At 42.2% G+C, this 18369-nt stretch overlaps 1 protein-coding gene across 1 annotated transcript in view; it reads left to right on the top strand.

Annotated features, from left to right (window-relative positions):
• Positions 1 to 18369, top strand: part of map3k10 (mitogen-activated protein kinase kinase kinase 10) — a 123049-nt gene that overhangs the window by 64058 nt on the left and 40622 nt on the right. Inside the window, exon 2 of the mRNA XM_028796156.2 lies at positions 16900 to 17080. Coding sequence (XP_028651989.2) covers positions 16900 to 17080 — 181 coding nt within the window. The remainder of the gene's footprint in view (positions 1 to 16899; positions 17081 to 18369) is intronic.

Below are 18369 nucleotides of genomic sequence, written 5' to 3'. Positions count from 1 at the left end.
TTGGGCTAAAGTCAGAAACCAAGCTTGGGTCAAGGTGTCAGTCCACTGCAGGACACAGTCACACACCGTTTATTTGAGTGACAGACTTAAGATTCATTTTAATAACTGGGGAAGATTTTGTTTACACTTGCAGGTTGGTGCTGCTTAACCTCAACAATACGTTCTGTGAAGTAGGATGTTGTGCAATTTGGACATTGTGAGAACACCGTATTCTATACAGTACTTAGCAGAGCTATACAGAATACTGTATTGTACCTGTATTAATGAAACACAAAGTGTGACGTGTGAGTCCCTGTCTTACACCCCAAAACACGAGGACGAGTCTTAGTATTTTAGCAAACCAGTTTTATTCAGCTTGAAACAGGAACAGAATGTTTTTTTATTGTAGCGGGATCTGCCACTCTCCTATACACAGACACAGCAGTCAGGCAGGGTCATGGCCAGGTAATCCTGTTCCCTGCTTTTATAATGTTCCTTGCATCACCCATCGATGACAGGCGCTTATAGCGCGATTGCAATCGGCTCGGATTTGCTTTCACGGAGAGCCGCAGCAGTGCTGGGATCCTGTGGTTACCCCAGCAGTGGATAAGCTGTTTTCCAAGATGCAGCAATCGCGCTTTGGGACACTCTTCGGCGTGTTGTCCCATTGAGGGGAGTCCCAAAAGAGTTTAGAAACCTAGAGAGATAACGCTACAATGCTCCAGAGACGCTTGATACACACGATTGGGTGTTGCTGCCTAAGAGTCGAAGCATACACTCTGTCAAAGATGACAAGACAAAAGAAAAAGAGTTGGAGTGACACTGCACCCTGTATACTGTTAAGGCAAAATATTAAATGCTTTTTAGCCAAAGAATGTCTCTCAGCACACATTTCCTAGTCTAGACTGGCCAAGATGGTGACACTTCCTGTTAAGTACAGGCCAGAACGGAAGAGGCAGGTCCAGGGGGATGGACACCAGATGTGATGTCAAATGTGGTCGGGTTGTCAATTATCTGGGGCCTCATGCATAACGCCATGCGTAGAATTCACACTATAACATGGCGTGCGGACAAAAGTGGAAATGTGCTTACGCACAAAAAAATCCAGATGCATAAATCTGTGCAAATGCCAACTTCCACGTTCTTACACTCCATAAATCCCGGTCAGTGTGAAAGGTAACCCGCGTGCACACGCCTGCTGTCGAGACCCAACTCCTCCCAGAATTACACCTCTTTGAATATGCAAATCAATATAAATAGTCCTTAAAAGCAGCCTTCTGTGTAAAAGACAATGGCAAAAGCACGGGGGAAAATAGAAGAATTTCAGTGAATACCAAGTGGAGGCAAAGAAAAACGTACTATTTGTTGGTTTAAACAGTGGTATAAACAACAAAAGGAAGTTGATCGAGTGACATAGTGTCGGAGAAACTCGAAAGCTGAAGTTCACAAAGTCGCACCGTGGCTGAAATAAAAAAGAAGTTGTCAGATATCAAAGAGGTACAGAGGGAAAAAAAAATAGGGGCAAAGTGGAAAAAAAGCAGGAAAAGTCAACTTTAATCTCGAAATTTCCACTTTAATCACGTAGTTTATTTTGTCATTAAAGTAGAACATCATAAACTTCATCTTAAAATCGTTTAATTTACTAGTTTCTCAAATCCCATCGTAACTAAAGTTGCACGTTAAATGCTTTGTTTTGTATTTGATCTTCTATGTGCTCTATGTTTGTGAATCACTACGTGCTTCCGGGCTTTCTCTTCCTCCGACAGGACACAGAATTCATTACATTCGCGATATTACAGCTCTCTGAATAATTAAAATACTGAGATGTATACTTGATATCATTTTCATGATGATAGGAGTTAAAGCATGTTATTAAACACTAGCTGACGCCCGCCGTAGCATATGGCGGTGTAAGAATAGGAACGGAAAACGATGAGAAAGGAATTCAGAAATCAAGAAGAAATAAATACTTCTTGAAAGACGCAGTGTGCATGTAGAATTTCCGGCCAAGCAGGATTACATGTGAAAGTGATAAATAAATCCGGCTTTCTGAATTTATGTACTATGGCCATGGCATTCTGATAGTTTTGTTGCATGTATCTTGGACTTCCTAGAAATATGGATGGTAATATGATCATTTTGCCTACACGTATGTTGTTATTTTCAGCGTTTGCTTGCAGTGCATCTAATAGTTACATGCGCAGATCTTGTTGATGTAATCTGAGATAGTTGAGACGTGTTCCCTCTGTTCTAACATACGCATCTATGACGAACTGTTGAAATAGTTTGCTGCTGGAGTGCAAAATACTAAATGTATTCCTCATTGCTAATCTGTACGCGTAAAATTGGCATTGAGTAAGCCTTATTCACTTGGCGGTTCTTTTATCGGAACATGTAAATCTTTGTGCTAGCCAATGTCTCCGAAAGGGAATAAAAGTGGGTAAACCATAGGACTGCAATTCATATTGAGCGTGGAAATCTGTTTACAGGAGTTGCCTATGGGATAGATGCAAATGTCCCTTTCAGCAGGTGTTTCGCCATCTTCTCCGACAAAAATCGCTGCAACATCGGTGTGACATGTCGGGGCATTGTATTGTCGTAAATCCTGCCTAGGGTTTTCCTTGAAAACCATTTGTACAGATGCTGTTGGATTGGACTGAGCGATTTCATGCATGTGTTTGTATGATTTAGCGAAGCGGTTGATGGTTCTGAGCATGGAATCTAGCTGGAGAAGTACATTTTCACTGCATGCAGAGTTTGCTTTATTTCGTAAGCGTACTTCAGTAGCTTGCACTGTGTCAAAAACATACAACTGTCCATATCCTGGAAAGATAGAAGTGTTAGCATATAGTGGAGAGATTTGGTGATAAATTTGCCCGTGTATTTTAAAATAGTATGGTCCGTGGCCAGGAGGTTGAGTTATCTGTGCACCTATGGAAGCAAACGCTAGAGAAGAGTTGTATTCTCAAATGTGTTCATGATAATTTTTAGCTTCTGATGTTTGTTGTGTAAAAAGCTGTTGTAAAGACACAGGTGTCTCCCGCAAAGGTGGTAAAGCTACTTTACCGTTGAGGCAGCACCTCGAGTACTTGTTGGATGTATTACAATTAACAGGCCAGTATAGTGCATGACATGGAAGAGGACGAATAGGAATCGAGAAATGCTGTGTCGGCTGCATGTGGGCGGGACCAGTTTTGAAGTGGAAGCAGCACGAACCAGAAGAGAAATATATATAAGAGATGGGAATATGGTGGCACAGTGATTGTTCATGTCTCATGTCAAAATACTTTATTGCAGCAGTACTGTCTCTTTCAAATGTACTAACCCCCAATTCCTGTCCTTACTTTTCTCCAAATACCCAATCGCCACACCATCAGCTCTGCAATAGACGTTAAGCCATCTGTAAGCTTAGAATGCAGATTCTTCAAAACTTTTAAGGAACATTGAAATATCTTTGTAGTACGTCTTTAATTATTCTGTCCATTTGTCCTTCCAGTGCAAGAATACAGCGCAAGGCAGGAACAATCCGTGAACGGAGCGCCAGCGCCTCGCTAGCGCTGCGGCACTGTGACCTCACATGTTTAATTATTAACAATATAGATTATTTAAATGAAGTTAAACTTTTATCTGTATAATAAACATATTTTGCTGCATTTCATCTTAAAAATGATATAGTCATCTTATGTAAATACGCACTTTATAAAGTGGCTCAGGTTGTGCAATATTATAACTGTATTGCAAGTTTACAGTGAGGTGATTGTACTAATAAGTACAGACAGTTCTACAAGGAGCACTTGATGAACTGATTGAGTGTATTTAGAGTTCTTGGGATGAAACTGTTTCTGAACCGTGAGGTCCGTACAGGAAAGGCTCTGAAGCGTTTGTCATATGAGAGCAGTTCAATAGCTTGATGCTGTATACTGATAATTCTCTTTCTGATCAGCTGCTGTACAGCTGTGATTCCACACTCAAATACAGTGATATAAATACTCCGAGTGTTGCAGTGAGAGTAATATGGAATAAGATGATCCGCTGTGGCAACCCCTAATGGGAGCAGCTGAAAGAAGAAGAAGAAGAAGAAGAAGAAGAAGGTGCAGTGAGAGTAACAACGCTAAAGCAGTTATGGTATTTGGAATAATTTGACTATTCTGTGGACTATTATATTGTTACAGGTTAATTACAATCAGATGTATTAAACTAATAAACAATATGCGGTTAATTTCAGTGTATTTATAATGCTGCATCAGGGATGTGGATCTTAAAAAGAAAGGGTAACCACACAGGAGCAGTAGCACTGCTTTGATGCTGGGTGCCGCCAGTCTGCAAAACCGAGCGCAGAATTTGGGTACGCCAGGGTGTAAAGCTACTGTGAAAATGTGCTTGGCTTTATGCCAAGTTTAGGTTTTATACATCGTGATTTGAACGTGGAAACATTCTTACGCAACATTTTTGTGCGTACGCACCATTTATACATGAAGCCCCTGGTCTGTAGAGGGAGGAAGAGAAAAGGAGTTATTATACATTGCCATCTTGTGGATCGGCATTGAATTACCACCTCTGGACCATTTAACCTCCTTAGCGTTAGACCCGAGCATCATTTGGGCTGCTAAAAACAGTTTCGAGTGTCACTCAGGCAACCATATAGACACATCTTGAGTAAGACCCGAGGTTTACTCAGGCTGTAAAAGTGCCAATAGTGTTAGTGCCGAGCATTACTCGGGCAAGGGTATAGACGCGTATTCTCCTGGCCTCATAATGGCGTCTCGTAAGAAATGGCTCTCATCGGCAGTGTGGACAAAGTAAATCTGTCTTCAGGCAGTGAAACTAAAAGAGTCAGTGATTCTGGTGAATCTAAAAGTGACATTCACGTCACTCGCACATGTGCAGTGTGCTGTTCATATTATTATTATTATCTTTATTATACTTTTTATACTTCTGACTTTGTACTTTTAATGTTGTGCATGTATTACAGTAGAAAGATGAGATTTAATAAAAATGTCATTTTTCAACCCAAAAAATGTAACGCTAAGGAGATTAAGCTGTCCCCAAGGTGCACATGGGTGATAAATCTTATACAGTATACTTTTTATTTGTAAGAAGTGAAAGTTCACATTAAAATAATAACAGAAATGTAGAGTACAGTACTGGCAGCACAGTCGTTTTGTGTACAAGAAGCACAAGAAAGACGTGCTGCGATCGTTAAGTTCGGTTACACCCACTACACCTCATTCTCCGATTAGCATTTCTGAACTCTATTATAACCTTATGGGACCACAAATTTGCGTGCAGTCGGACTTTGCCCGAGTGGACGTTATGCAGCACATATTATGCCTAAGAGTTTCAAAGCACTACAGTTTCAAGAACATTTCCAAAAATGAGCAAGGGGGAACTCCTGTCAAAAACCCTGGCTAGATACAAAAAGGGCCATTTATTTATTATCTTTATAAAAAATAAAAGTTTTTTTTCATAAAATGCTCTGTTACACTGTGAAGCTCCAAAGAGCACAAAAGGCATAAAAGAGTTGCCAACAAAGACAATAACAGGGCAAACAAAATCCCAATACAAAAATCCAAGGATGTGGTATAGTGGATTCCATGGCTTAACATTGTCGTGGCCTTTTTTTAAATAAATCAATGACTAGAATGGCCGGCTCGATCTCCGTGGGCGAGTGCACCCGTACAGCTGTGGGAGGTTGGAGAGGTAATTTAGGTGAGATGCACCTGCATATGAGGGCGCCGTCTGTCTCAATTGCTTCATCGGCTTTCTGTGGTGTGCGAATGAGATGCTTTTCCCACGGTGGTGTTTAACGGGGACCCAGCATGGATAAAAGGGAGAGACAATGGACTGGCCAGCAAAAGAGAAGTGAGAAAAGAAACAAGATGGAGGTTAAAAGAAGAGAAGGAAGAAAAGGAGGCAGAGAGAGAGAGAGAGAGGAACTGAGTGAGGCAGGTGGTCGGCTCTAGGAGCCGGAGGCAGTGGAGTGGGCCCTCCTACTGATTGCTTACCTGGGAGTAGGAATGGGCGGAAATGCAGTGTTCCTGCAGATGCCGAGGGACTGGCGACGGGAGTTGTGTGTGGCTCAGCATGGCACCCCAGGATTTCCAAAGGTTGACTGCACCTGTCAGTGGGTGTTTGAGGTTTGAGAAGGAAGCATTATGGCTCATTGTCTTCTTGGACTGTCTCTGGTTTTAACCTCATTGTTTTCATTGGATTGGAGCTGTTTTGAACGTTCACCTTCACTGTTTTTATGGATTATTTCTTGACTGACAGCACACGCAGGCTTAAGTAAGTATAAGTAGGGCTCACCAGACCACTCCTATGTAGTCTTTGTTTTATGTCGTTGGCCCAGTCTGAGGTCCAGAGCGCACTGGAGGAGGTTTTCATGAAGGATGTCTCTGTACTGTACTCTGTTAAACTTTTCCTTGACCCTGACTGGTCTCCTAGTCACCAACAACACAGCATGATGCTGCCATCACCATGCTTCACATGGAATGATAATTGTGCAGGTGGTGAGCGTTTCCTTCAGACGTGATTCCTAGGATGGAGGCCAAACAATTCAGTCCTGGTTTCATCAAACCAGGGAGTCTCATTTCTTCTAGTCTGGTAGTCTTTTAAGGCTTTCATGTATCATGTCTTAAAGCCAACATCGGTGGAATATTACAGTGATGGTTGTCCTTCTGGAAGTTTCTTCCATCTCCACTCAAGTTCTTTGGAGGTCAGACTTTCTAACCATCAGTTTCTTGGTCACCTCTCTCATCAAGGCTGTTTCCACACTGAAAAGGAGTAAAGGTTAAAGACACGACTGTTCAGCTGTTCAGGCATCATCAGGTGTCAAACTGAAGAGTGAAGAACAGGGGACATAACTGGAAGGGGAAAGAGCGAACAAAGCCAGGGCAGAAGAAAGGAGGAAAGCTGAGAGGAGGGTAGACAAAGCTGCCATTTCGAGATCAGAACATTAGCAGGTCATTACCAGGATGCCAGTCCATCCATGCCAACTATCACATTTGGTAAAGATTCAATTTTTTTTTAACCAAACCAAACAGTGCTGAGGTAAAGACTCTTGAATGAGCAGGGTGGGCACAGCTTCAAAGAGGGCATTAAATCATATACCATTTTAAAAAAATGAGGAACAGCTCCTGGTTAAAAAATAGAGCGCCTTGTTTGTCAGCCTTCACTTTGCATAGATGGCATGATAAACAAAACAGGCGGTGTTGGTAAAAGACCCTTTTGAAGGTCAAATATTTCCTTATGCATGTTGTGCCAGCATCAAGAATATAAGAAAAGTACAGAAAAGTTTAGACGTCAGGCCCGACATGGCACATAATCTCCAAGCCTGATCAGCGAATGTTCTGTTCTCAGCATGGAAGCTTCACTTCTGACATTCATGTTCGGGTTCATCTTATTGGGCAGCGTGCAGATGTAGTGGGTACCACTGTCACACCTCAGGTTCTGAGACCTGGCATCAAATCCCAGCCTGTGACTTTGCATGTTCCCCTGCTGTCACTTTTGAGTTTTCTTGAGGTACTGCAGCTCCTGAAGATGTGAAGATGAGGTTTGTTGGAGGCTCTTGAGGTTTTTAGGGTCATTATGGTCACAGGTGCAAGGTTCTTACTTGAACGTGCTAATAAAAATGCACAATCAGTGACACTAGAACCACCTGACCTCAAAACGTCTGTATTCTTTACCTGAAAAATCTCAGACCACCATTTTCATGTCTACAAATGAGGCTTTTATTCACTTGACAACTTATTACACTTGTGGGCTGTGAGGAAGGTGCAACAACAAAGATGTCAGATGTAGATACATGCCAAGAAATTTTCCTGACGATGTGGTGATGCGAACGAGGTCCCGTGTGTCCCAAATGGCAATTTTAGGATGGCAGGCTGGTGACAGAAGTGAGGCGATACAGGCACTTGGACTATTCTTCTCTCTGAGACCACAAAGACGCTCAGATAGTGACAAGTGAGACTGGACAAAACAAAGCAGTATGTAAGAGGGATGGAAAACACAGACACTCCACCTTCTCCATTATTTTTCTCGTAAAAAAACAGTAGTAACAGGCACAACTCTTCTTCCATCAGCAGAGTCTCCTTAAACGTTGCCATCTTCCTCTGAACAATCAACGATTCACTTCCTACGCCGTGAATTTGTTAGGTAGGTGACATTGACCAAACACTGATTGAGCAGGCCGTCACCAACAGAAATACGTTTTTGTCGCCAACAGCGCACGCAGGCTTAAGTAAGTATAAGTAGGGCTCACCAGACCACTCCTATGTAGTCTTTGTTTTATGTTGTTGGCCCAGTCTGAGGTCCAGAGCACACTGGAGGAGGTTTTCATGAAGGATGTCTCTGTACTTTTCTCTGTTAAACTTTTCCTTGACCCTGACTGGTCTCCCAATCACAAACAACACAGCATGATGCTGCCATCACCATGCTCCATGTGGAATGATAATTGCGCAGCTGGTGAGGGTTTCCACCAGACGTGACTCTTAGGATGGAGGCAAAACAGTTCAGTCCTGGTTTCATCAGACCAGAGAGTCTTGTTTCTCCTAGTCTGGTAGTCTTTTAGGTGCCTTTGTGCAAACGCCAAGGGGGCTTTCATGTATCATGTCATAAAGCCCACATCAGTGGAATGTTACAGGGATGGTTGTCCTTCTGGAAGTTTCTTCCATCTCCACACAAGTTCTTTGGAGGTCAACCTGTCTAACCATCGGTTTCTTGGTCACCTCCCTCATCAAGGCCTCTTTCTATCGCGATTGCTCAATTTGGCCGTGTGACCTGCTCTTGAAAGTGTCCTAGTGGTTTGAAACTCATTCCATTTAAAAATTATGGAGGTGATTGTGCTTTTAAGAACCATCAATTCTGCAGATTTTTTTTGTAGTCTTCCCCAAATATCTGACATCTGCTGGCACACAAGTCCAGCCAGTAATTTACTTGCTCTAGTTTGCATGTTCTCCCCGTGTCTGCGTGGGTTTCCTCCGGGCGCTCCGGTTTCCTCCCACAGTCCAAAGACATGCAGATTAGGTGGATGGGCGACTCTAAATTGGCCCTAATGTGTGCTTGGTGTGTGGGTGTGTTTGTGTGTGTCCTGCTGTGGGTTGGCACCCTGCCCAGGATTGGTTCCTGCCTTGTGCCCTGTGTTGGCTGGGATTGGCTCCAGCAGACCCCCGTGACCCTGTGTTCGGATTCAGCGGGTTGGAAAATGGATGGATGGATAGTTGCTTTTTGAACAATGACGTTTGCATTATATGTTGTTTGGATTCCATGTTTCAGTCTCACTATTTTATATGCTTATGGAATGCTGCACTATACAGTGGGTATAGAACAGAATCCCCCCCTTCGAAATATTCCCATTTTTTTTGCTTTACAGCCTTAAATGAAAACACACAGACCATTATTTTTTCCAGCTCTGTAACATCCAAGTGAAAGATACCACAGCTACAGTTCAGAAGAATTTTAAAAAATAAAAAACAAGAAATCCCAAGATTAGTAAAGGATCACCCCCCTCCTAAACTCAGTCAGGTGTAAGTGCCCAACATTTCCATTGTAGACCTTGGTTACTGGCTTCCTTCCACCAGTGATCAGTTGTAATCAGTGAAGCTGTTCCTGGAGCATTCATTCCCTTGCTTGGTAGTGCAACTGACAGCAAACATCTGACTATGGGTGGAAAGCCACTTTCAAAAGATCTCAGGGACAGAGTTGTGGACAGACATAAGGCAGGAGATGGAGACAAAAAAATCTCAAAGGCTTTATCAATCCCAAGGAGCTCAGTAAAGTCCATCATAAAGAAGTGGCAAGTGTTTGGTACTACTAGGACTCTCTCTGGATCCGGCCGTCCCTCCAAACTGGATGGAAGAGCAAGGAGGAAACTGGTAAGAGAGGCTACCAAGAGGCCAATGGCCACTTTGAAGGAGTTACAGGATTTAATGGCAAACAGTGGTCATTGTGTGCATGTGACAACAATTTCACAAGCGCTCCACAATTGTGGCTTATTCAGGAGGGTCGCAAGGAAAAAGCCACATCTCAAGAAAGGCCACATTAAGGCTCGTTTGAGCTTTGCCAGAATGCATCTTGAAGATTCTGATGCCAAGTGGAAAAAAGGTCTTATGATCAGATGAGACCAAAATCAAACTATTTGGCGTCAATGCCAAACGGTACACCAATGCAGCTCACCATCCACAACACACCACACCTACAGTAAAGCATGGAGGTGGCACCATCCTGTTGTGGGCCTAGGGCTCTCGTTAGGGTAGAAGGAAAAATGGATGGGGCAAAATACCATCACATTTTTGGGGAAAACCTGCTACCTTCTGCCAAAAAGTTGAAGATGTGCAAAATGTTCAACTTTCATCACGACAACAACCCAAAGCACACAGCAAAATTGACCACATAGTGGCTGAAGGAGAAAAAAGTGAATGTCCTTGTGTAGCCAAGTCAAAGCCCAGACCTAAATCTGTGGAAAGATTTGAAGATAGCAGTCCACCAACACTCACCATCCAATCTGACTGAACTTGAACGGTTAAACTGTAAAGAAGAGTGGGGGGCAAATATGACACAATCTACAACAGGGTGGTCCAGATCTCATTATGCAGTTATTGCATTGCATTGCATCAAAAGTTTTATAGTTAGATCTGGACCACCCTATAGATGTGCAAAGCTGACAGAGAAGAATCCCAACAGACTCAAGGCTGTCATTAAAGTAAAAGGAGGTTCAACAAAATGACATTGACATCGGGGTGGGGGTGATCCTTTATTAATCTCAGTAGGTCTTGTTTTTGATTTTTTAAAACTGTAGCTGTGATATTTTTCACTTGGATGTTTTAGGTTGCATTGAGTAAGTAAAGCTGGGAAGAAATATTTTTGTGTGTGTTTTCATTTAAGGTTGTAAAGCAAAAAAAAATGGGAATATTTCGAAGGGTGGGATTCTTTTCTATACCCACTGTATATGCTTACATTACACCATTGTGTTTATTTCTTATCTATTGTCTATTGATTATTAACATGTGTGGCCGAACGACAGGTCGTAGAAGCAGAAAATAGTTGGGACACCAACCGACTCATCCTGTTTAAGCGAAAGTCCAACAGAAAATTACGACTTTTTGGCTACAAAGAACTCTTTTAGGGCGAATGTTGACTTTTGTCAACAGGAGAGGTTGAGGGCGATAATTAACAGTAAATGGCGACCAGACCCACCGTTACGTGTTAATATGACTGTCTATGCTAGAAGGAAAGTTAGCTTTGTTGAGTTGTCCGAGATTCCCTGCGCTTACGTGAGTTGCTGTTTGGGGAGAAGAAGAAGAGAATATTAGTGACAGTGCCCCCTCTTGCCCCGGCACTATGTCACATACCTCATTCAAGCCCGTGAGGAGATCCGTGGACGAGCATGTGTGACACACGTTAATTGTATTGTCTTGTGTTTAATTGGTCAATTCCAGTGAGTGGAAGAGCCAGACTGCAGAGCGAGATTTTCATTGTACAGTGTGACTGACTGTTTATCTGTGCCTATAACAATAAATTCTTTCTTACTGACTGACTGACTGTATCTCCTCTTTGTTTTCAGACTGTGGAATAAAGTTCTGGCTTTTGTTTTCTTGTGGTCTGCGCCCTATTTTAAGATTTTGGAAATGCAGGATCACAACAGCAGTGGGCAATACCCGCTGTTATGACTATCTTCTTTATTTAATTGTTGTGTGTTACTCTTCACCTTTTCGTGAGTCTGAGAACTCGTTTTGGGTTTATTTTTGCCCTGTGATTCTGAATTAGATATCTTATTGATTTTTGCCTCCATTTTGTTATTTTCATCGCAGCCATTTTGTTAAGATTAGCTGCAGAAGTTGGATATCAGAGTTGGGAATGACATCACAGCCAAGCTGACCGTGTTACAATAAAACGTTTGAGAAAACAATATATAAGCTTAGTAAGAGACGGCCGGCAGCCCAGCCCGGCCAAAACGCACAAGAAGTGAAAGGATGGAGTAAGGCAGCCTCTTTAGGGCACTGCTTCCCCCCAAACACTAGATCAGGGGTCACCAACTCTGGTCCTGGAGGGCTGCAGGTTTTCATTCTAACCCTTTTCTTAATGACTGACCTGTTTTTGCTGCTAATTAACTCTTTTTGAACTAATTTTAATTGACTTGTTCTTGAAGGCTCAGACCCCTTCATTGTTTCTTTTTCCTTAATTAGCAGCCAAACAATAATGAGATACAAAATGAGCCAAAACAACTGGTGTCCATCATATAATATCTGAAAATAAAGAAAGATGAAGGTCTGAGGAATGTTGATCTGCTCAGGTCCACAAAACATTTGACCATAGCTCTTGGAAAAGAGAAAATCAACAATCTCCTAAATGTCTCTTAATGCACCATGGGACCGGCAACATGCCAACGAGTTTAATTAACGGCAAGACTCAGCACCTCATTAAGCAGCTGGTTGGAGTGAAATTGGATGGACTTTGAGGCCCTGACTTAGTTGGTCTTCTGTCGGCTCCCTCACTTCACATTTCATTTCTGTTTGGGTGTCATTTAAGGAAAGAAATTAAGCAACAATGGAACAATGAAGAAATTCAGGGGAACAAATCTTAATAAAGCAATTCTATTAAAATGAATTTGCAAGAAGTTAATTAGCAACACAAACTGGGCACTCAATAAATAAAAGGGTTAGAATGAAAACCTGCAGCCATGGTGGTCCTCCAGGACCGGACTTGGCAACCCTTGCAGTAGATGGCAGCTCCCCTGGTTTACAGCGGTGCCCCAGGTTACCACAGGGCACCATTGCACTTGGAGTTCTGTATCTCAGTCATGTCGGGTGCCACCAGGGGGTGCTATGGGAGAACCATGGGGTATAAGACATAGACATATACAATACAAAACAATACAATTTATTTTTGTATAGCCCAAAATCACACAAGAAATGCCGCAATGGGTTTTAACGGGTCCTGCCTCTTGACAGCCCCCCAGCCTTGACTCTCTACGAAGTCAACAACAACAACAACATTTATTTATATAGCACATTTTCATACAAAAAGTAGCTCAAATTGCTTTACATAATGAAGAGAAGAAAAATAAAAGACAAAATAAGAAATTAAAATAAGACAACATTAATTAACATAGAAAGGAGTAAGGTCCGATGGCCAGGGTGGACAGAAAAGACAAAAAAAAAACTCCAGAAGGCTGGAGAAAAAAATAAAATCTGTAGGGGTTCCAGGCCACGAGACCACCCAGTCCCCTCTGGGCATTCTACCTAACATAAATGAAATAGTCCTCTTTGTAGTTCGGGTTTTTCACGGAGTCACTTGATGCTGATGGTCATACAGACTTCTGGCTTTTAATCCATCCATCATTGTTGGAACATCATGGTGCTTTGTGTAGATGGTGGTGGCGCACGCCACCACCAACAGGACACCGGAAAAGGAAACAGAAGAGAGAGTAGGGGTTAGTACAGATTTTGAATGAATAGTTATTATAATGAATTGGATATACAGAGTATCAGGATTAAATTACAGTGAAGTTATGAGAAGGCCATGTTAAAGTAATGTGTTTTCAGTAGTTTTTTGAAGTGCTCCACTGTATTAGCCTGGCGAATTCCTACTGGCAGGCTATTCCAGATTTTAGGTGCATAACAGCAGAAGGCCGCCTCACCACTTCTTTTAAGTTTTGCTCTTGGAATTCTAAGGAGACACTCAGTTGAGGATCTGAGGTTACGATTTGGAATATAAGGTGTCAGACATTCCGATGTATAAGACGGGGCGAGATTATTTAAGGCTTTGTAAACCATAAGCAGAATTTTAAAGTCAATTCCGAATGACCAGTGTAGTGACATCAAAACTGGAGAAATGTGTTCGGATTTTCTTTTCCTGGTAAGGATTCTAGCAGCTGCATTCTGCACTAACTGCAAACGATTGATGTCTTTTTTGGGTAGTCCTGAGAGGAGTGCATTACAGTAATCTAGCCGACTGAAAACAAACGCATGAATTAATTTCTCTGCATCTTTCGATGATAGAGAAACCTTGGGAAAGCAGTTCAAAGAGAGACCTCATATATAGATAGATGCCGCATTCACTGTGTTGCCCAGTCGACACGATATATCAGTGCGTCCGCCATATTGCGAGTGACAAAAGTGCCATTTAAACTAATACAGGTAGACGTGGAAACCGGGTTTTCTGATGAAAAAACAATGACATATAAAACATTATCGTTTACATACAACAGATTTTGGCGAATTGTTTAAATGCAATTATTTATATCCATTTATTCACTAATAATGGCAATTATTAAATAATAATTATTATTATTATTATTAAATAATTCTTCCCATATAAGTAACATTTCTCGGACTGTCTTCTTCCATCTCCGAAACATTTCTAGACTTTGTCCTGTTCTTACATAACACAGTACTGAAGTATTGGTTAATGTCCTAGTCACCTCACGTATAGATTACTGTAATGCTATTCTATCTGGCATCCCACAAAAACTTATCCATCGCTTACAACTTCTTCAAAATTCTGTTGCCAGGATAATAACCTGCTGTTCTAAATCCACTGAACATATTACACCTCTTCTCTCTCAACTTCACTGGCTCCCTGTTAACTACAGAATACAGTACTAAATACCGCTCTTAACATTTAAAGCTCTCCACAACCTCACTGATCTTCTACAGACTTGCAGTCCTCTCGCTCACTCAGATCCTCATCTGCAGCTCGACTTTCTGTGCCGCACATCAAACTACCCTCAAAACTTCCATCCATCCATCCATTTTCCAACCCGCTGAATCCGAACACAGGGTCACGGGGGTCTGCTGGAGCCAATCCCAGCCAACACAGGGCACAAGGCAGGAAACAATCCTGGGCAGGGTGCCAACCCACCGCAGACCCTCAAAACTTATCTTTTCAAACTGGCATACCAACTGTGAATTTTGCACTGTTACTGCCAGTTATCTTTGTTTGTCTTTCTTTTAACAGTGAAATGATACACTCAATGACAAAAATAAACAATTTTATTATATACAAATTGGCTTAATAATTTCTGAAAACACTTCACTCATTCCTCTCTCAATCTCTCTCCTCTCACGTGCACACACACACAATGTGGTTACTTAAATATATACAGGATAGGATCTAAAGTCCTTGAAACAGAACTGTCTTACATAGCTTTTTCCGTGTGTTGCCACTCTGTAATTTGAGAGTATTCAGTCTGACAATATGGTGCAGCCTTAGTTTGTAAAAGACGGACACAACTAAACACATGAGCATACAGTGATGGTTGTCAATTTCAAACTGTGTTTCCTTAATGTGCTCCTTGAGAAAAAACACATCATCTGAACCAATCTCAGCCCGAACAAACTGACTGATCAAAGATACACTGACAGCTTGCCCTAATGTCGACTGTCTGATAACACGCTCAGCTACTTTGACCACCTTGACTGGACCCTCAGAAGGAATCATCAAACCTCCTTTGTTTTTCTAATGTGAGCGAGTGGTAGCTTTGATCATATGATGCCGGTACAGCATCTGTTACCAAACTAGCACGGCACACATCACAGGACAGCTTTCTCAAAATCCCGTCTAAGGGCTACCTCTCACTGCTTCCTGAGGTGGATTTCTTTGGGAAACCTTCAAAGTTTGAGAAATGTTAACAGCTAACAACAATCTACATAGTTAGTGACTAAATATGTTTAGCCAAAACGTTGTTTGGAGGCTCACTTGAGCACATAAATGCATAGCTTTGCTAGCTTAGCCCGGCGTAGCTAAAGTTAAGATTATAAAATGGGATTTTCTAATGGCCAAATATAACCAAAACAATTGCTCAGCTTTACCTATGAAATGTAATCCCTGTGATCTGGTTTGGAGTGTACAGCGGTTTGTACAATCCCAAGCAGCACATGCGTGAGGCATCTTTATCCATTACCTCACTCCATAGCAGTGCCACTCGCAATATGGCGGCGACGTTGATGTAGGATGCTGCTGGTCATGCGGCGTCTAGTAATTCTGTGTCTATGGTATAAGGTTTCTGCCTGACCCGTAAGTGCTAAATGATCACGTGGGTGATAGAGCAGAAGCACTCTTGGGTTGGACAATATAAAAGGACCAGACTGACGTCACAGGGAGGAGCCAGAGTCAGATGGAAGACAGACAGAGCTTGTGGGAGGAGCGGAGGAGAAAAGACAAAGAAAGAAGAAGAACTGTGTGTGCTGTATTGTTTATTTGTGGCTGTAGTGGTGGGAAACGCTTTGGGGAAGAGTTTTCTTCAAAATAAAAAGCTCTTTAGTGCTTTTAACGTGTGTCTGGTATCTGTTGTGTTGGGTTTGAGGAGCAACAGTGCCCTCTAGGGTCCACAGCCTCCAGGAAAACTTTGTTGTGCTTGCTCTTTCAGAATGAAACTTAGAAATTCTGACTTCCCAGTTTAGTTATAACATAACAGAAATCCCATGTCATTAGGAGCGCATCTTCAGAGGTCGTAGCTTTTGGTTAGCGACATTTAGAAGGTCATCAAAGGAATCTGTTTCTGTCCGAGGTTGCGGATTTCTAAACTCTTTTTGTTGATCGCTCTTGTGTTCCTTAAAAACATTTTTTCTAAAGCTTTTCCTGTTTTGTGACTGGTGCTTGGTTTTTGATTTTTGAGTTAGCTTTGGTATCTGTGTAGCAGAATTTCTGTTTTTTGACTGCTTTTTCAGTTCATTCAATGTGTCTTCTCCCGGTTACTCTTGAAATATTCTTGCTAGTTCTCACTAGCATAATACCCACGTAGAGCAGGCTATTGTAAGTCTGTTATGCTAACTATCTTGTTGTTGAATTTGCAGGCATGTACGGGCAAAGCCATGCCACTTTGTCACCAGTGACCCTTGATCAGTGATTGGGACATTCTTGGCTTGGGAACGTTTTCATGTCTGCACTCACACTTTGTGTCTCTTTTTTTACTCTCTGCAGTTCTGATCCTGGAGAAGATTGAGAATGACGACCTCTGTAACAAAACCTTGAAGATTACGGACTTCGGCCTAGCACGAGAGTGGCACAGAACCACTAAGATGAGCGCGGCGGGCACATATGCATGGATGGCTCCTGAGGTCATCAAACTTTCTCTGTTTTCCAAGAGCAGTGACGTGTGGAGGTGAGTTAGCAGGCCTACATGACCCTATGACACTCGCTTGAGAGTTTAACTGTTTGGGGTGAGATGGAAGTGAAGTTTGATAGTGGATTCATTTGACATGCTGCTGGACTCGGACATGTAATCAGGGTTTGATAAATTTGTTGGGGGCAAGTCTGTTAAACTTTCTTCTATAGCACAAATCCCCTCAAGATGTCGCTAATCCACTGAAGACTTTCAGGTTGCTTTTTGTTTGATATTCTACAGTCCAAGATGGCGTTGTTGTGTTGCATTTTATAGTTTCATTTAACCCTATATTAGACATTTTCCAGCATCCCCTGCAAAATGGGCAGAAGGTTGCCGGTAAGAATCCCATAAACGCCTAAAGTGACTGTAATTTATTGGGCCCTTAACCTGCAATTGCTCCGTCCTTGCTCTGATGTTAATCTGTATCCATTCCTACAGGTAGGCCCACCAGCTTACTTGGATAATTTGGGGGTTGGTGGCAGAATTGGCCCTCCAGCCACCATAAAAACCTCACACTGCTTCCATTCCATCTGAACTAGTGTGGTGCTGAGGTGTCACCTGTTGCATGACTTCACTCGGGTCCTAATCTGGGATCCTGAGTTGGTTTGTCATATGGTGGGTCCGGCAATGCTCTGTATAATGTGTGCTCCTAACCTCTCTGTCCTGCAATAGGAACAGACCACAAACGGGACACAAAGTACTTGGCTGTTTATCCTGCACCTTCTCCATGGTCATTCCCACTTTTTCACCCTTGATTGTCCAGGTGTTGCTCCATCTGACTCTGAACTCTACTTGTCCTGAATGGGATACACACTGGTACTTCTGTCATAATAGTATTCAGTCCCCTTCACTTTCTTCACATTTTGTTAAGTTTCTGCCTTGACGTAAAATCATTTAAGTTAATTTTGTCAAGCAACACTCAATACCCCAGAATGACAGTGAAAAGAAGATTTTAGAAATTTTTGCAAATGCATAAAAAATTGTAAAACATGAAATATCCCAATTGACATGAGTATTCAAACCCTTTACTCAGTTCTTCATTGAAGCCCCCTTGGTAGTAATTCCAGATGGAAGTCTTCTTCGTTCTGACACGACAAAGCTTCACACACCTGGATTTGTGAATTTGCTGCCATTCTTCTCTTTAGATCCTCTCAATCTCTGTCAGGTTGGATGAAGACCACCAGCGGACAGCTATTTTCTGGTCTCTCCAGAGATGTTTGATTGGGTTCAAGTCCAGGCTCTGTCTGGGCAACTCAAGGACATTCCGAGTGTTGACCCTAAGCCAC

Source organism: Erpetoichthys calabaricus, chromosome 1, assembly GCF_900747795.2.
Source record: "Erpetoichthys calabaricus chromosome 1, fErpCal1.3, whole genome shotgun sequence".
Classification (NCBI taxonomy): domain Eukaryota; kingdom Metazoa; phylum Chordata; class Cladistia; order Polypteriformes; family Polypteridae; genus Erpetoichthys; species Erpetoichthys calabaricus.
This window is presented reverse-complemented; position numbering and strand designations above follow the sequence as displayed.